This window comes from Salmo salar, chromosome 13 (assembly GCF_965601325.2).
Source record: "Salmo salar chromosome 13, fSalSal1, whole genome shotgun sequence".
Taxonomy (NCBI): Eukaryota; Metazoa; Chordata; class Actinopteri; order Salmoniformes; family Salmonidae; genus Salmo; species Salmo salar.
Genome location: NC_138303.1, coordinates 77,516,978 through 77,537,079, shown reverse-complemented (window position 1 = coordinate 77,537,079; position 20,102 = coordinate 77,516,978). Strand labels below are relative to the sequence as shown.

The 20,102-nt window shown below is 43.7% G+C and overlaps 1 protein-coding gene across 1 annotated transcript in view; it reads left to right on the top strand.

Moving 5' to 3' along the window:
- The window catches only part of LOC106568006 (G protein-coupled receptor kinase 6), a 61,909-nt gene that overhangs the window by 27,851 nt on the left and 13,956 nt on the right, over positions 1-20,102 (top strand). The window contains exons 4-13 of the mRNA XM_014137981.3: positions 655-732; positions 963-1,069; positions 1,826-1,918; positions 3,554-3,617; positions 3,968-4,108; positions 6,430-6,620; positions 7,184-7,221; positions 7,914-8,003; positions 9,027-9,235; positions 10,292-10,429. Coding sequence (XP_013993456.1) covers positions 655-732; positions 963-1,069; positions 1,826-1,918; positions 3,554-3,617; positions 3,968-4,108; positions 6,430-6,620; positions 7,184-7,221; positions 7,914-8,003; positions 9,027-9,235; positions 10,292-10,429 — 1,149 coding nt within the window. The remainder of the gene's footprint in view (positions 1-654; positions 733-962; positions 1,070-1,825; positions 1,919-3,553; positions 3,618-3,967; positions 4,109-6,429; positions 6,621-7,183; positions 7,222-7,913; positions 8,004-9,026; positions 9,236-10,291; positions 10,430-20,102) is intronic.

The following is a 20,102-nucleotide window of genomic DNA, read 5'->3' as shown; positions in this document are numbered from 1 at the left end:
GACAGTCATAACAGCTTTTATCAAGCAGTCTTCTCAAACTTCGTAAGTAGTGATCATGTCCTTTTATTGCACTGTCTCCTTCCTGCCTCGCACAGAGCCTGGGCTACATGAGAAGGAGCAAATGAGATTTAAACCGTCTCAACTGTCATTAACCATTATGGACAAGTTGTGCTGAGAGTCCATCGGAAGCACTTTACAGTGAGGCTCTTAGCTTACTGTAAGTCATGCTGCTGGATGATGGTATGACACACGGGCTTGATGCTTTTGTACTTAGCAGGATTCAGGAATCAACAACACAGAGAGAAATATTAAAATAAAAATGATTTTGGGAGTGGGACCCAGGCGTGTGGTTCTGTAGAACTGTGCCTTAGTGAAGGGATGTACTACTTACAGTAGGACTGGGTTGTGTTCAGTATGCATATTAAACTTGTTTAATGAACATACTCAGGTAGTATCTCTTCCGTTTCAAATAGTGTTCTACGGCTGCGTGCCTACTGAACACGACCCTGTGGTTGCCGTGATGTGGTACCATCAGAGGCTGTACAGAAAGTACTAGATTGTAGGCTACTGTTATGTGGAAATAGTAGAACTGACCTGTTAGAGCAGGTGTGCGAGTGTTTGCATGATGTAAGTTACTGTTTCTTCCCCCAACAGGCAGAGTATGAGGTCAGTCCAGATGAGAAGAGGAGGGAATGTGCTCAGGAGCTCCTAGACAAGTACTTCAACCCAAAGGTACAGTAGAATAACCCCTATTTTCAGCCAATGAGTGATTTGATGTCAAATATTCAATAATGGTGACGTGTGGTTACCCGGACCCAGATTAAAACTATTCACGGTCTAAAAATCTATTTCAATTAAGAGACTCCATCGAGCATGCTTTTTAATTCAGGAGAGGGCTTAATCTGGGCCTATGATGTCATATATATGAAATTCACGCTGTATTGTGTTCCATCCCCCTGTAGTCAGAGGATCATGTCCCGGAGTTGGGGGAGGAAATGATGGGTCAGTTTACAGAGAGACTGGAGCAGGAGCAGGAGCCCTGTAAAGAACTCTTCAACGAGTGCACCAAGTGAGTCTGTTAACACAGAAACCCAGTCACAGAGAATAAACTAACATCAATACTTACTTAGCATATGGGATATATTCAAGATTGGAAAAGGTAGATTTTTTTTTTTCATTAAAATCCAGACAGAAAATATTTACACAAGAAGCAACCTATTATCACACAGTCAAACTCTCATTTCATTTAGTAAGTTCACCATTCTGCCACCACCACCATTATTCAACGAAGGAAGCCAGTTAAGAATAAAGGGACATTTTCAGTGATAAAATATGCCAAGAGGCAGAATTTCGGAGTTTTCCTTTAAATTGTCTCCTACATTGTGCAACATCCTGTGAACAGTTGTTCACACTTGTTGTATGGGTGTGTCAACAGCATTGAGTGTGTGTGGCAGCTGATGAAAATGGTTCTAATCAATCAACCCTAGCAACTTCAATCACCCGCCATTCCATTCAGCAACATTTATATTCTAGAACATTCTCACAACTGTTCTAACAACATGAACAGACTCTATGTCATTCCTCCATCTGGTTGGGGTTTATTAATGTTTAGATGTGAACTGATGTTTGGGGAATAGTAGACACAGAGATGGGCCCATGGCGTAGCAGCATGGTACATGTGTAGGGCCTGGAGATTTTCTTGGCCATGTGACCTGACCAGAAAAAACTCAAGGCCTTAGGGAGGGACCAGAGTATTTCCTGTTTAGGTCATGTAGTGGGCTGTATGTGTTCTGAATGTGTTCTGTCTCTCTGTCCTCTGTTGTAGACTGATCCATGACTACCTGAGTGTGGCTCCCTTCGCAGACTACCTCGACAGCATGTACTATAACCGATTCCTGCAGTGGAAGTGGCTGGAGAGGTATGGTAGCCTACTAGTTGAACTTGAAATCAAAGTGAAAATGACATACTCACACACCCTTTTGCTGCTTCCCACACTTATGAGCACACACACACACTCTTATCAGCCTGAGAACCTCACCTCAACACAGCACGAGTGATTACATGTTACGGTAACTTCACACCGCTCCATAGTATCCTCCTAGTCACGTGTACTCCTCAACTCTCAATGGGGCTGTGTTTTTGATATGCTCTGCTGTTAATTCTCCTATTGATGTGATATATATATATATATATATTAGCGTCTCTCAAGGTTTCCTCCTATCTAGAGTTATTCTTATCAACTGTTCCTCAACTTGGTCTCATAGGTTTTTAGGCCAGTTTACCGTTAAGAGCTTTGTTACAAAAGTATTTGTTAAAAGCTCTACACAACGCACATACAAAGTTATGAAGCAATTGATAGTGTTCAGGATAGTGGCATTGTGATGTACTGTATAACCTACACTTTTGGTTTTGTTTACATTCATACTCATACTTCAAATCAAGCTTTATTTATACAGCACATTTCAGACATGGAATGCTACACAATGGGCTTCACAGGAAAAAACTAAACTGAAATATTTACTACACAATTAACATAAGAGGATGAAAAGCAAAAGAATAACAATAGAAACTGAACGACCAAAAAGCACCCTAAGCAAAAGCAAAGCTAAAAAGGTATGTTTTAAGATCTCATATAAGTATGTCCACAGTTTCAGCCCCCCTCAGGTTCTCTGGCTATTCCAGAGGCGGGGGGCATAATAACTAAAGGCTGCCTTTCCCTGCCTCGTGGTCCTAGGCTTTGGGATAGTTAAAAGGCCAGTGCCAGAGGACCTGAGAGACCTACTGGGTACATAACTTAAACTCATGTCTGACATGTATTGGGGTGCACAATCATGGATTGATTTTAAAAACCAATAGAAGAATCTTAAAATGTATTCTAAAACTCACAGGCAGCCAGTGCAGAGACCTTAACTGGTGTAATACGTTCTCTCCGTCTGGTCCTATATGGGCCATTTGAAGACCTTTAGCCCAGCAGGCCTATCATACATGGAATGGTCTCTATATTTATTTACATTTGCAAACAGAATATGTCTCCACACATCAGCCTAGCAGAGAGGCAAGGCTTGTGCAATGCCCTTCCCATAATAGTCATAGATTAAGTTTACCCACACACTTTCATCACTTGGGCTGTTTCGTAAATGGCACCTTTAGTGCACTACTTTTGACCAGGGCCCATAGAGTTCTGGTCAAAAGTAGTGCACTATGTAGGGAATAGAGTGCAATTTGGGACACATCCTTTGACTCACAGTAAATATGCCAACACTTGTTAAAGGCCTTAAGAAAGTTGTCTCATCTTGTCTTTGGTGCTGGGCCAAACTCAAGTCTTTCTCTACAAGGCAAAACAGAACATTTGACTGAATAGTATTTTTTAAAGCAAAAACATTGTTAAAGTGTAATGGTCAAGCCGTTAACTTACAAAGTCAGATGTGTATGTTCCTGTGCATTGCTGCTGTACAGTCAGTGTATGTCCATGAGGTTGAGCAAATTTCCCCCACGTTGGACAATAACGTTGTTGTTTTCTATTGTATTGACCCTCTTCTCTGTGTCCTCATAGGCAGCCAGTCACCAAGAACACATTCCGACAGTACAGGGTATTAGGAAAGGGAGGCTTTGGTGAGGTAAGGACTCTCTCTGTTTCTCTCTTTAACTAAAGCATCCTTTCATTTAGAATGAGATTTTAGAAGTGGATAATGAGAAATAAAGTTAGTCTCTTCGTCAACTTGTAAATGATCAACAAGGTCCAACAAGGATCTCAGTCTGGATGTAATTTGATGGGCCTATAAAATGATAAACTGTGTGTTTGGGAAATAACTGCCATTTAACTGGTGTCATCTTGTGGTGTGAAATGGGTCATGCCACCATTACATTGTAATTACTGGGTTAAAGAGTAGACATTGCAATGGGGTGTTCATCACTTTTCTCTTGACCCCCCCCTCCCTTTCTCTCTCTCATCCACTTCTCTCGTCAGGTGTGTGCTTGCCAGGTGCGAGCCACAGGAAAGATGTACGCGTGTAAGAAGTTGGAGAAGAAGAGGATTAAGAAGAGGAAAGGAGAGTCCATGGCCTTGAACGAGAAGCAGATTCTAGAGAAAGTCAACAGTAGGTTTGTTGTAAGTATTCAAGCTACCTACTTACTGCCTACCATTTGTCACGTATGTATAAGATATGCACTGTATGTAAGGTTGTGCAATATATCAAATTAATTTGAATATATGTTTTAGCGCAATGTTCCAAATGCCTTTATCGCAAGTCTCTAGGTTTTTATTTGGTCTCGTCTCCTTCGCTCCTTCTGTGCTGTGTGCACTGTGCACCTTCCCACTCACACACAGACACCAAGCCCCGCCCCTTGCCACTCACAGCAACAAAGATAAAAGATCACTTCTTCCTGTCTGACAACAAACAGTTTCAACTCGCTATTTGCATTTGAGGTTTGGTCGATTGCCCTTCTAATTATACCCTTTTTATGTCTCAACTTCCAAAATGTAGAATAGAGTAGACCCTACTAAAACGGGAGTTATCAATGAGCATGATTGTGCAAAATGAATGCTCAGTTTCTGCACTACAGTAAGCAGCATTTTTAGCTACATACTATTATGTGCTAGCTCTCTAGTCTGTGTTTAATAAATGTGCAATGAGCATAAAAATAAGCATTTATATAAGGAATTGGCAACTGTTCTCATTCTGAGAAGTAAGCATCTTATCCAGGTTGGCCACTTGATTTCAACATCTAAACAAAGTGAACAGGCTGTTGTTCAAACAGTTGGAGATGGACAGGAGCATGTGTTCATAATAGTTTAGCTGTTCTACCTTGTTAGCAAGCATATAGATCCAAGTTGGCTAGACTTGAAATACAAAGATTAGCTGGCTACTCACTAGAGATTGTTTGAGATCTGTGTTCATTTTCTATAATGCCTGCTACAAGTAGTTGGTCATTATTAGTGGATGTCCATGGTTCTGGTTAAATTTGTAACAAAAAAGGCATTTTCATCGACAGACATGAAAGCCAGATCAGTGATTATTGCAAAAAAAGCATGTTAAATTATACTGAACAAGAGTATACCCACTGGGGAGCCAGGCTCAGCCAATCATAATTGGTTTTTCCCCACAAAAGGGCTTTATTACAGACAGAAATACTCCTCAGTTTCATCAGTTGTCCAGGTGGCTGGTCTCAGACGATCCCACAGGTGAAGAAGCCGGATATGGAAATCATGGGCTGGCATGGTAAAACGTGGTATGTGGTTGTGAGGCCTGTGTGACATACTGCAAAATTCTCTAAAACGACATTATGGTAGAGAAATTAACATTTAAATTGCGCTCTCTCAAAACTTGAGACATCTGTGGCATTGTGTTCTGTGACAAAACTGCACATTTTAGAGTGGCATTTTATTGTCCCCATCACAAGGTGCACCTGTGTAATGATCATGCTGTTTAATCAACTTCTTGAAATGCCACACCTGTCAGATGGATAGATTATCCTGGCAAAAAAGAAATGCTCACTAACAGGGATGTAAACACATTTTTGCACAAAATTTGAGAGAAATAAGCTTTTTGTGTGGATGGAAAATGTCAGGGATCTTTTATTTTAGCTCATAAAGCATGGGACCAACACTTTACATGTTGCGTTTATATTTTTGTTCAGTATATTTTGATAAAATAATGTAATTATTAGTAGGTCTTGTGTTTGTGGAAGGCTTATATTTAGCCTAGGTATAATTTTTCAAACCCTGATTTAGATTACATTATGTTATTCCTAACTGTTTCAAATGCAGTGTATTGACCTTAAATTGTCCAACAAAGCTTATTTGAAGAAAAGTTGAACAAAATAGATCTTGACTCGCCCATAAGTTTGAAAAAAATCTAAAATTGGGCTAAAAATCCTATCTGTATGTACAGTATATGTAATATATTTAATGTATACAGTACATGATCTACATTCATATATTATGCTGCACCACTTACTCTGTTGACCGCAACATAAACACTTTTGACCAGTTGAGTCTAGATGGCTCTTCGAGATGACTGTGTGATAGCTCGTAATAATAATAATAATAATAATAATAAAAACAACACTAGTAATTAAAAGATAACATCAGGGTTTGGTTCAGTGGGGTTTGTTTTCATTTCAAGTGACCCCACACAACCCATTTTAGACTTATTTTATTTGGACATCCATCAGTCGGTGATCCAATGTTCTGGCCAAAAGTGGACTTAGATGTTCATTCTGTTTCCCACACACACTCCTCTCCTTCTCTTAACTCATAACTTCAAAATGGTCTTTAAGCCCAGGGTCGTATTCATTAGGGCACACCATAACAGAATGTAGCAAAAACAAGCGCTTATTGGACAAGTTCAGGTAGTCCCTCCCTGTTTGTCTGTTTTCTTTTTGTTTGGTGCCTAATGAATATGACCGTGTTGTCTGTCTCTCATGGAGGTGAGTCTAGCGTACGCCTATGAGACAAAGGATGCTCTGTGTCTGGTGCTCACCCTGATGAACGGGGGAGACCTCAAGTTCCACATCTACCACATGGGAGACGCCGGCTTCGAGGAGAAGAGGGCTGTGTTCTACTCTGCCGAGCTGGCCTGTGGCCTGGAGGACCTGCACAGAGAGAGGATCGTCTACAGGTGAGGCTGCACACATAGTCTCTCTCACTCACACACACACACACATGCGCACACATACACAGGCACATATATACAAACGTGCACACACAGGCACATATATACACACACACACACACACACACACACACACACACACACACACACACACACACACACACACACACACACCACACACACACACACACACACACAAGGCTGTTCTAAGGGAATGGTTTAGCAGGTACTCAGCTTTCTGCTTACAAGGCTGCAGGAACTTTATGGAGCATATTTAGTGTTTACACAAGTATCAGCTTACAAGGGTGGATGGAGAGAAAGAGAGAGAGCGCTTCATGTTTTCGAGAGGGAGAGGGAGAATGATGGCTAGCAAGACATAGATTGAAAGAAAGGAGGGGAGAGAGGGAGAACAATAGATATCAAGATGTAGAGAGAAACAAAGAGAGAAGGAGCGATGGAGAGCTTGTCAAAGTTTTGTAAATCTGTCTCTTAGCTGCTCACAATGCTGTTGGAGGCAATGGAAGTTAGTTCTTAGTTTCATAACTCCTGGTATTTCTCTTTTCTTCCAGGGACCTGAAGCCTGAGAACATACTATTGGACGACCATGGTGAGTAGAGATAGTAATAATATGAATGCCCACTTGTATACAAGTAAATAAATATTCTAATGGACCAACCCTGGTCTTGGAGACCAACCATGGTCCTGGGACAATAGCCTGCATACCTTGTTGTTCCAGCTGAGCACTACTTTAAAACACTTGATTCAACTAATCAAGGTCTTGATGATTAATAGATCCGGTGTGTTAGTGATGGGCTGGAACAAAAGCCTGCACACACTCTGTAGCTCTCTGTAGCCAGATCTTACTTCTTGTGTAAACCAAGGCTGCCATTCTCTTATTCACCAATAGAGGGAGCAAATTGTCTATGAAAAGACTTGTCTCAAGATGGGGTCTCCTGCTTTCTCAAGGTTGTCAGTGAAGCCTGCTACCACTGAATGGTGCTCTTTAGCAAAACAACATAGATAAGGTTTCCACAGTACGTGGCTTTCATGAGATCTGCTTTGACCAAAGGAAGCCCTCTATTGATATACATAGTCTCTTGTCCAGACTCCAGACTGGAGATAGCCTGTCAAATGACATCGGATTGAGGGGTGTATGCTATGTAATAGTATGTGTCGTGATTGGCGTACCCGGGGATCTCCATTGATATGCATCGTCTGTGGGGATAGCATGTCATATGACATAAGGTTAACTGTTCCAGCATTAGGCACTGTAACACAGTGTGTGTTGTGTTCCTTTAGGCCATATCCGGATATCAGACCTGGGCTTGGCTGTCCACGTGCCCGAGGGAGAGACTATCAAGGGTCGGGTTGGCACTGTTGGGTACATGGGTAAGTACATTCAACAAAAGATATTCAACATATTTTTTTCAGATTATGTTCCTGTACTCTATAATGAACAGTACCAATATACACGGAACAAAAATATAAACTCAACATGTAAAGTGTTGGTCCCATGTTTCATGAGCTGAAATAAAAAATCCCCAAAATGTTCCATACGCACAAAAAGCTTATTTCTCTCAAATGTGCAAATTTCTTTACATCCCTGTTATTGAGCATTTCTCCTTTGCCAAGATAATCCATCCACCTGACTGGTGTGGCATATCAAGAAGCTTATCAAACAGCCTGATCATTACACAGATGCACCTTGTGCTGTGGACAATAAAAGGCCACTCTAAAATGTGCAGTTTTGTCACAGAACACAATGCCCCAGATGTCTCAAATTGAGGGAGAGTGCAATTGGCATGCTGACTGCAGGAATGTCCACCAGAGCTGTTGCTACCATAAGCTGCATCCAGTCTCGTTTTAGAGAATTTGGCAGTACGTCCAACCGGCCTCACAACCGCAGACAACGTATAACCACGCTAGACCTTGATCTCCACATCCGGCTTCTTCACCTCGTCTGAGGGGTGCTGGGGTTGTGCTGAGGAGTATTTCTGTCTGTAATAAAGCCCTTTTGTGGGGAAAAACGTATTCTCATTGGCTGGGCCTGGCTCCCCAGTGGTAGGGCCTGGATGCCAAGTGGGTGGGCCTTTGCCCTCTTATGCCCACCCATGACTGCCCCCCTGCCCAGTCATGTGAAATCCATAGATTAGGGCCTAATGAATTTATTTAAATTTACTGATTTCCTTATATGAGCTGTAACTCAGTAAAATCTTTGAAATTGTTGAGTTTTATATTTTTGTTCAGTATAAATGAACAAGACATTCATAAAGTCATAAGTACTACGTAAATGCTTCTAAAATTATTTGTAATCATGTGTCTGTTTGTGTGCGCATACGTATGTATGCGTGCCTGTCATCCTAATGTATGTGTGTGTGTGTGTGTGTGTGTGTGTGTGTGTGTGTGTGTCAGCTCCGGAGGTGGTTAAGAATGAGCGCTACACATTCAGCCCAGACTGGTGGGCGCTGGGCTGTCTGCTGTATGAGATGATCGAGGGCCAGTCTCCCTTCCAGCAGCGCAAGAAGAAGATCAAACGTGAGGACGTGGAGAGGCTAGTCAGAGACGTGGAGGAGGAGTACTCAGACAAGTTCTCAGAGGACACCAAGTCCCTCTGCAAAATGGTACCAGACTACAGTACCTCTTCATATTATCAACAACATGAGATCATGCTTTGTCTGTTGGCACAGGAATTTGCTTTGCATATCAAAATATATCTTTATAGTAGTGACTTTTATTTGTGAAGGCAGCGTCATGTTTAAAAAAAATTTGCATTCGTGACGTACGTGCATGAAGGACGCTTTTATTCAGGTTTTTTATGACTTCTAATATAAACACAGAAGGTTGTCTTTGATGATTTGAAAACTAACTCCAAACACATAGTCCCAGTCAGTATCCACATAATAATAAGGAAATATCCTCGACCATACCCATAAATTGGGGAAAACCAACATTCTTTCCTATTGACCCCCATTGTAAGAGGCAACTTCGTCGTCGATGTTATACAGAAACAACAAAATATGCCGAGAAGCTGCTGTGTTGTTCAAATGTACATGAAGCCAGGTCAAAAATCCCAACCCACAGTTCGCAATGCTCTCATGTAGGGAAATGGAGACTGCGAGAAGAGCCCTGTGGCTTGAGACTATTCGGTGTGGGAAATGTGGGGATGCGTAGGCTACACGTAGCTATGTGTGTGTGGAAAACATTTAATCACGGGTAAGACATTTAACTTGTTAAGTACAGCCCGTACTTGTAGCGGTATAGTCCGTTTGTTTGTGTTGTTGGTCTTGGCTAGCTTAATGTTCTGGTCGGTAGCTAACTAACACTCACTCACTTAAGTTGCTGCTAGCATCGTCATGAAAAGGAGCATGAGGGAAGCCGTACAATATTACGTTTTTATGAATAGGGAGAATGCTAGTGAGCAATCTTTAGACACACTTTTCTTTAAATGTAGTTTTGTAATGAACTAAAACAAGCAGACAAGAAAATTGGTTTGAATTTTTTTTGCTGTGAGCCAATGGGGTAACCTAGGTAACCACAGGTTGTTTTCCCCACAGGTGGGCAGGGTCGCAACAGGGTCTATCTATTACCGACAGTTAATCATTTATCAGTTTAACAGTATAACATATTTACTTTGTTGCTTAGTAACACTGCTATCTCTCACTCTTCTCTCCGCCCAGCTGCTGGCCAAAGAGCCCAGTGAGAGGCTGGGCTGCCAGGGGGAGGGTGCTACGGAGGTGAAGGCCCACCACATCTTCCGATCCATCAACTTTAAAAGGCTGAAGGCTGGCAGGCTGAAGGCCCCCTTCACCCCTGATGTAAGGAAACACACTGTGGTCCAATCTGTTCACTGTACAGACGTCATCCGCCATAATGCATCATTTAGATAGATTCCAAGAGTGACGCATGTAGTGACGTTGTCATGACATTACATTTACATTTAAGTCATTTAGCAGTTCGCTCTTATCCAGAGCGACTTACAAATTGGTGCATTCACCTTATGATATCCAGTGGAACAGCCACTTTACAATAGTGCATCTAAATCTTTTAAGGGGGGGGGGGGTTAGAAGGATTACTTTATCCTATCCTAGGTATTCCTTAAAGAGGTGGGGTTTCAGGTGTCTCCGGAAGGTGGTGATTGACTCCGCTGTCCTGGCGTCGTGAGGGAGCTTGTTCCACCATTGGGGTGCCAGAGCAGCGAACAGTTTTGACTGGGCTGAGCGGGAACTGTGCTTCCTCAGAGGTAGGGGGGCCAGCAGGCCAGAGGTGGATGAACGCAGTGCCCTTGTTTGGGTGTAGGGCCTGATCAGAGCCTGAAGGTATGGAGGTGCCGTTCCCTTCACGGCTCCGTAGGCAATCACCATGGTCTTGTAGCGGATGCGAGCTTCAACTGGAAGCCAGTGGAGAGAGCGGAGGAGCGGGGTGACGTGAGAGAACTTGGAAAGGTTGAACACCAGACGGGCTGCGGCGTTCTGGATGAGTTGTAGGGGTTTAATGGCACAGGCAGGGAGCCCAGCCAACAGCGAGTTGCAGTAATCCAGACGGGAGATGACAAGTGCCTGGATTAGGACCTGCGCCGCTTCCTGTGTGAGGCAGGGTCGTACTCTGCGAATGTTGTAGAGCATGAACCTACAGGATCGGGTCACCGCCTTGATGTTAGTGGAGAACGACAGGGTGTTGTCCAGGATCACGCCAAGGTTCTTAGCACTCTGGGAGGAGGACACAAGGGAGTTGTCAACCGTGATGGCGAGATCATGGAACGGGCAGTCCTTCCCCGGGAGGAAGAGCAGCTCTGTCTTGACGAGGTTCAGCTTGAGGTGGTGATCCGTCATCCACACTGATATGTCTGACAGACATGCAGAGATGCGATTCGCCGCCTGGTTATCAGAAGGGGGAAAGGAGAAGATTAATTGTGTGTCGTCTGCATAGCAATGATAGGAGAGACCATGTGAGGATATGACAGAGCCAAGTGACTTGGTGTATAGCGAGAATAGGAGAGGGCCTAGAACAGAGCCCTGGGGGACACCAGTGGTGAGAGCGAATGGTGCGGAGACAGATTCTCGCCACGCCACCTGGTAGGAGCGACCTGTCAGGTAGGACGCAATCCAAGCGTGGGCCGCGCCGGAGATGCCCAACTCGGAGAGGGTGGAGAGGAGGATCTGATGGTTCACAGTATCAAAGGCAGCAGATAGGTCTAGAAGGATGAGAGCAGAGGAGAGAGAGTTAGCTTTAGCAGTGCAGAGAGCCTCCGTGACACAGAGAAGAGCAGTCTCAGTTGAATGCCCAGTCTTGAAACCTGACTGATTAGGATCAAGAAGGTCTTTCTGAGAGAGATAGCAGGAGAGCTGGCCAAGGACGGCACGTTCAAGAGTTTTGAAGAGAAAAGAAAGAAGGGATACTGGTCTGTAGTTGTTGACATCGGAGGGATCGAGTGTAGGTTTTTTCAGAAGGGGTGCAACTCTCGCTCTCTTGAAGACGGAAGGGACGTAGCCAGCGGTCAAGGATGAGTTGATGAGCGAGGTGAGGAAGGGGAGAAGGTCTCAGGAAATGGTCTGGAGAAGAGAGGAGGGGATAGGGTCAAGTGGGCAGGTTGTTGGGCGGCCGGCCGTCACAAGACGCGAGATTTCATCTGGAGAGAGAGGGGAGAAAGAGGTCAAAGCACAGGGTAGGGCAGTGTGAGCAGGACCAGCGGTGTCGTTTGACTTAGCAAACGAGGATCGGATATCGTCGACCTTCTTTTCAAAATGGTTGACGAAGTCATCCGCAGAGAGGGAGGAGGGGGGGGGGATTCAGGAGGGAGGAGAAGGTAGCAAAGAGCTTCCTAGGGTTAGAGGCAGATGCTTGGAATTTAGAGTGGTAGAAAGTGGCTTTAGCAGCAGAGACAGAAGAGGAGAATGTAGAGAGGAGGGAGTGAAAGGATGCCAGGTCCGCAGGAAGGCGAGTTTTCCTCCATTTCCGCTCGGCTGCCCGGAGCCCTGTTCTGTGAGCTCGTAGTGAGTCGTCGAGCCACGGAGCAGGAGGGGAGGACCGAGCCGGCCTGGAGGATAGGGGACAGAGAAAATCAAAGGATGAAGAAAGGGAGGAGAGGAGGGTTGAGGAGGCAAAATCAGGAGATAGGTTGGAGAAGGTTTGAGCAGAGGGAAGAGATGATAGGATGGAAGAGGAGAGAGTAGCGGGAGAGAGAGAGCAAAGGTTGGGACGGCGCAATACCATCCGAGTAGGGGCAGAGTGAGAAGTGTTGGATGAGAGCAAGAGGGAAAAGGATACAAGGTAGTGGTCGGAGATTTGGAGGGGAGTTGCAATGAGATTAGTGGAAGAACAGCATCTAGTAAAGATGAGGTCAAGCGTATTGCCTGCCTTGTGAGTAGGGGGGGAAGGTGAGAGGGTGAGGTCAAAAGAGGAGAGGAGTGGAAAGAAGGAGGCAGAGAGGAATGAGTCAAAGGTAGACGTGGGGAGGTTAAAGTCACCCAGAACTGTGAGAGGTGAGCCATCCTCAGGAAAGGAACTTATCAAGGCGTCAAGCTCATTGATGAACTCTCCAAGGGAACCTGGAGGGCGATAAATGATAAGGATATTAAGCTTGAAAGGGCTGGTAACTGTGACAGCATGGAATTCAAATGAGGAGATAGACAGATGGGTCAGGGGAGAAAGAGAGAATGTCCACTTGGGAGAGATGAGGATTCCAGTGCCACCACCCCGCTGGCTCGATGCTCTAGGGGTATGCGAGAACACGTGGGCAGACGAAGAGAGAGCAGTAGGAGTAGCAGTGTTATCTGTGGTAATCCATGTTTCCGTCAGCGCCAGGAAGTCTAGGGACTGGAGGGTAGCATAGGCTGAGATGAACTCAGCCTTGTTGGCTGCAGACCGGCAGTTCCAGAGGCTGCCGGAGACCTGGAACTCCACGTGGGTCGTGCGCGCTGGGACCACCAGGTTAGAGTGGCAGCGGCCACGCGGTGTGAAGCGTTTGTATGGCCTGTGCAGAGGGGAGAGAACAGGGATAGACAGACACATAGTTGACAAGCTACAGAAGTGTTGTTTCTTGTATTATTGTCTCTTGTGTCTTTAGAGAACTGTTTCACTTTGATATCCATGATATGACATGAAACATCTAGCCTTTTTGTCTTTATATGGTAGAATGAATGTTAGAATGAATGAGCTGCCTCCACTTGATGTGATTGTGTGTGTGCACGGATGTGTTTAGTGCGTTACAAAGTAGGATTGAAATAGATGTAATTCGGTCATTGATCTATACAAAATACTCCATAATGTCAAAGGGAAACTTCAGGATTTTTACAATGAGGCCCTTTATCTACTTCCCCAGAGTCAGATGAACTTGTGGATACCATTTTTAAGTCTGCTAGCCGATACCCATAGACTTCCAGTCATTGCGCTAATGCTAGTTAGCATTGGCTTGCAAAACTACCTTTAACTTCCTTCATACTGGACACAGACACATAAATTGTATCCACGAGTTGGGGAAGTAGATAATGGCCTCATTGAGAAAATCCCAAAGTATCCCTTAAAAGTGAAAATATATATATTTTTTACAAATTAAATAACTCTGTCCGCCATACATACAACATCTCTAAGGTCCCGCATGACCCCAAGTCACTTTGGATAAAGGCGGTTACTAAATGGCATATGCATTCGGAAAGTATTTAGACCCCTTCCCTTTTTTCACATTTTGTTATGTTACAAATGGATAAAATATATATATTTTGCCTCAATCTACAGACAAAAACTGCTTTTTTGAAATTTGTGCACATTTATAAAAGAAAATCTGATATTTACATAAGTATTCAGAACCTTTACTTAATACTTTGTTGAAGCACCATTGGCAGCGATTACAGCCTCGAGTCTTCTTGGATATGACACTACCTTATTTGCTAGCACACACCTGTCTATATAAGGTCCCACAGTTGACAGTGCATGTCAGAGGAAAAACCAAGCCATGAGGTCTGTTAGGTTCTAATTCTAAGAGTAAAACACTCAACGGACATTATGAAAGCTTAACCAAGTTTATTCTGCCCAGAGGGTCAATATAGCTGCATTCAGACAAAACATGTTTCCACCACCACAAGTGTATATATATATACTCCAATTTAGGCACTCCTCCTTCTCTCCAGTCCTTACATCTATTATGGTTAGACAGGAAGACGAAGTAATAGGGTAATAAACCATCATTTCTCCCTTAACGGGACCTGACCTCAACCCCTCATTTGCCTAATCCACAGATGTCCACCCATTTCCCCTATAGCAATCCTGTGTCTTCCTCCTATCCACCCAGCACATTCCAAAGCCATCTGGCTCCTAGAGATAACCATTCACTCTGATGTAAAAACCCTCTAAACCTCAGCACTACATCAGTGACATGAATAAGTATATTTTCATATTCTAAGAACCCAACAGGTCGAAGAAATTGTCTGTTGCACTCTGAGACAGGATTGTGTCGAGGCACAGATCTGGGGAAGGGTACCAAAATAATTCTGCAGCATTGAAGGTCCCAAAGAACACAGTGGCCTCCATAATTCTTAAATGGAAGAAGTTTGGAACCACCAAGACTCTTCCTAGAGCTGAGCTATCGGGGGAGAAGGGCCTTGGTCAGGGAGGTAACCAAGAACCCGATGGTGACTCTGACAGAGCTCCAGATGTCCTCTGTGGAGATAGGACAACCATCTCTGCAGCACTCCACCAATCAGGCCTTAATAGTAGAGTGGCCAGATGGAAGCTGCTCCTCAGTAAATGGCACATTGACAGCCCAATTCGAGTTTGCCAAAAGGCACCTAAAGGACTCTCAGACCATGAGAAACAAGATTCTCTGGTCTGATGAATCCAAGATTGCCGGGTTTGGCTGTTGTAGGCTGTCACTGTAAATAATAATTTGTTCTTCACTGACTTGCTTAGTTAAATAAAGGTTGAATAAAATAAATAAAAATGTAACTATTTGGCCTGAATGCCAAGCGTCACGTCTGTAGGGAACATGGCACCATCCCTACGGTGAATCGTGGTGGCAGCATCATGTTGTGGGGATGTTTTTCAGCGGCAGGGACTGGGAGACTAGTCAGCAATGAGGCAAAGATGAACAGAGCGAAGTAGAGCGAGATCCTTGATGGAAACCTGCTCCAGAGCACTCAGGACCTTAGACTGGAGCAAAGGTTCACCTTCCAACAGGACAATGACTCTAAGCACACAGCCAAGACAATGCAGGAGTGGCTTCGAGACACGTCTCTGAATGTCCTTGAGTGGCCCAGCCAGAGCCCGGACTTGAACCCGATCTAACATCTCTGGAGAGACCTGAAAATAGCTGTGCAGTGACGCTCCCATCCAACCTGACAGAGCTTGATTGGATCTGCAGAGAGGAATGGGAGAAACTCCCCAAATACATGTGTGCCAAGCTTGTAGTGTCATACCCAAGAAGACAAGAGACTAATCATTGCCAAGGTGCTTCAACAAAGTACTGAGTAAAGGGTTTGAATATTTATGTAAATGTAATATCAGTTTATTTTTAAAATACATTTCCAAAAATGTCAAAAAAACTGTTTTTGCTTTGTCATGATGGGGTATTGTGTGTAGATCGATGAGGGGAAAAAAATATTTAATCAATTGTATAATAAGGCTATAACAAAATGTGGAAAAAGTCAAAGGGTCTGAATACTTTCCGAATGCATTTCAAGCACAGACTCAACTACAAAGACCAGAGAGCTTTTTGGAAGCCTCAAAGGGCAGTGATTGGTAGATCAAATCAGTCATTGAATATCTCTTTAAAGGCAGCTGTTTCTATCTCGGTATCAAATAATTTCTGGGTAACAATTAAGTACCTTACATTGTTTTTTTAAATGGTTAAAAAGAGACGAAAATAGCTTCTTATCAAAGAGCAATATCTCAAGCAAGAATTTTGCCAGACCTGGCTGCGAGTGGTCTGACTGAAGGGATTAATTGGTCAAGATTATGGGAGGGATATATAATCTGAAAACAAGCTGTTATTGGAAACTTTTATTGGTCTATTAATTTATACTGCCTGGTGAAGTCGCCAGGCAGGCCAAAACTCCGTCCCACCAAAACAGGATTCAATTTCAGGTGGTCTTTACAAACTGCTCTTACACTTAAAGGCCATTATCATTTTCACAATTTCATAACCTCTTAGTGGGGAAATACAAACTGACAGACCTTGAGAAGGATGGGAGAAAATCCCCAAATACAGGTGTACAGATCTTGTAGTGTCAACCTGAAGAATGGTGCCGGAGGGGGGATGGCTGCCGTTTTACGGGCTCCAAACCAATTGTGCTATTGTGTGTGTTTTTTCGCATTGTTTGTAACTTATTTTGTTCATAATGTTGATTCTACCTTCTTTTATGACCAAACATAGCTTCTGGATATCAGAACAGCGATTACTCACCTCGACCTGGATGTAGATTTGTTCTTTAATGAGTCTGACGCGAAGAATATAATGTCTTGTTTGAGAAACAGACGCCTCACAAGTCCTGAACTGACAGCTTCATTAAATAATACCGCAAAACACCAGTCTCAACGTCAACAGTGAAGAGGCGACTCCAGGATGCTGGCCTTCTAGGCAGAGTTCCTCTGTCCGTGTCTGTGTTATTTTGCCCATCTTAATCTTTTCTTTTCATTGGCCAGTCTGAGATATGGCTTTTTCTTTGCAACTCTGCCTAGAAGGCTAGCATCCCGGAGTCGCCTCTATTTAATGAAGCTGGCAGTTGAGGACTTGTGAGGCGTCTGTTTCTCAAACTAGACACTAATGTACTTGTCCTCTTGCTCAGTTGTGCACCGGGGCCTCCCACTCCTCTTTCTATTCTGGCTAGAGCCAGTTTGCGCTGTTCTGTGAAGAGAGTAGTACACAGCGCTGTACGAGATCTTTAGTTTCTTGGCAATTTCTCCCATGCAATAGCCTTCATTTCTCAGAACAAGAATAGACTGACGAGTTTCATAAGAAAGTCCTTTGTTTCTGGCCATTTTGAGCCTGTAATCGATCCCAGAAATGCTGATGCTCCAGATACTCAACTAGTCAAAAGAAGGCCAGTTTTATTGCTTCTTTAATCAGAACAACAATTTTCAGCATGCTAACATAATTGCAAAAGGGTTTTCTAATGATCAAATAGCCTTTTAAAATGATGAACTTGGCTTAGCTAACACAACGTGCCATTGGAACACAGGAGTGATGTTTGCTGATAATGGGCCTCTGTACGCCTATGTAAATATTCCATAAAAAATCTGCCGTTTCCAGCTACAATAGTCATTTACAACATTAACAATGTCTACACTGTATTTGTAATCAATTTGATGTTATTTTAATGGACAAAAAATGTGCTTTTCTTTAAAAACCAGGAACATTTCTAAGTGACCCCAAACTTTTGAATGGTAGTGTTCCTTTTGTCCAGGTGTGGAGTGCAATAGAGATTGCATCATCTGTGGATCTGTTGGTGCGGTATGCAAATTGGAGTGGGTCTAGAGTTTCTGGGATAATGGTGTTGATGTGAGCCATGACCAGCCTTTCAAAGTTCTTCATGGCTACAGACGTGAGTGCTACGGGTCGGTAGTCATTTAGGCAGGTTACCTTAGTGTTCTTGGGCACAGGGACTATGGTGGTCTGCTTAAAACATGTTGGTATTACAGACTCGAGCAGGGAGAGGTTGAAAATGTCAGTGAAGACACTTGCCAGTTGGTCATGCTCGCAGTACACGTCCTGGTAGTCCGTCTGGCCCTGCAGCCTTGTGAATGTTGACCTGTTTAAAGGTCTTACTCACATCGGCTGCGGAGAGCGTAATCACACAGACTTCCCGGAACAGCTGGTGCTCTCATGCATGTTTCAGTGTTATTTGCCTCGAAGCGAGCATAGAGGAAGTTTAGCTCGTCTGGTAGGCTCGTGTCACTGGGCAGCTCTCGGCTGTGCTTCCCTTTGTAGTCTGTAATGGTTTGCAAGCCCTGCCACATCCGACGAGCGTCAGAGCCAGAGTAGTACGATTCAATCTTAGTCCTGTATTGACGCTTTGCCTGTTTGATGGTTCATCAGAGGGCATAGCAGGATTTCTTATAAAGTTCCAGGTTAGAGTCCCCCTCCTTGAAAGCGGCAGCTCTAGCCTTTAGCTCAGTGCGGATGTTGCCTGTAATCCATGGTTTCTGGTCGGGGTATATACGTACAGTCACTGTGGGGATGATGTCATCGATGCACTTATTGATGAAGCCAATGACTGATGTGGTGTACTCCTCAATGCCATCGGAGGAATCCCGGAACATATTCCAGTCTGTGCTAGCAAAACAGTCCTGTAGCTTAGCATCTGCTTCATCTGGCAAATTTTTTATTGATCTAGTCACTGGCGCTTCCTGCTTTAATGTTTGCTTGTAAGCAGGAATCAGGAGGATAGAATTATTGTCAGATTTGCCAAATTGCAAATGTATGCGTCACTGTGTGTGGAGTAAAGGTGGTCCAGAGTTTGTTTTCCCTCTGGTTGCACATTTAACATGCTGATAGAAATTTGGTAAGACTGATTTAAGTTTCCCCGCATTAAAGTCCCCCACCACTAGGAGCGCCGCCTCTGGGTGAGTGTTTTCCTGTTTACTTATGGTGGAATACAGCTCTTTGAGTGCGGACTTAGTGCCAGCATCAGTCTGTGGTGGTATGTAGACAGCTACAAAAAATACAGATAAACTCTCTAGGTAGATAGTGTGGTCTACAGCTTATCATGAGATACTCTACCTCAGGCAAGCAAAACCTCGAGACTTCCTTAGATATTGTGCACCAGCTATTATTTACAAAAATACATAGTCTGCCGCCCCTTGTACATAGTCTGCCGCCCCCACCAGACGCCACTGTTCTATCCTGCCGATACAACGTATAACCAATGTTGTTGTTCAGCCACGACTCCGTGAAGCATAAGATATTGCAGTTTAATGTCCCATTTTCCGCATAGGTCATCGATTTTATTTTCCAATGATTGCACGTTTGCTAGCAGAATGGAAGGCAGTGAGGGTTTATTCGATCGCCTACGAATTCTCAGAAGGCAGCCTGCCCTCCAGCCCCTTTATCTCCGCCTTCTCTTCACGCAAATGATGGGGATCTGAGCCTGTTTCCAGGAAAGCGGTATATCATTCACATCATAATGCTGGTAGTTCTGGTGAGTTACCACCACTCTAATATCCAATAGTTCTTCCCGGCTGTATGTAATGACACAAAACATTTCCTGAGCTAATAACGTAAAAAAATAGTACATAGGAAACTTTGCAGTATTTTGTTTTCTTAAGAGCTAGTCACAATGCTGCCATCTCCGTCGGCGCCAACAGTCTCTCCAAAGCAGTGGTATTAAAGTCGGGGTTCACGACAGAAGAACTGCTTTGGGGTCAGCAAAATTCAACTACGAAAAAATATTAAGAAAACTGATTATTGTATGGGAATATATACAAACGTTTTTGAGAAAGCTAATTTAAAACATGCAATTTTGTTGAGTAAATGTATTTATTGGATTCTTTTCATTTTGA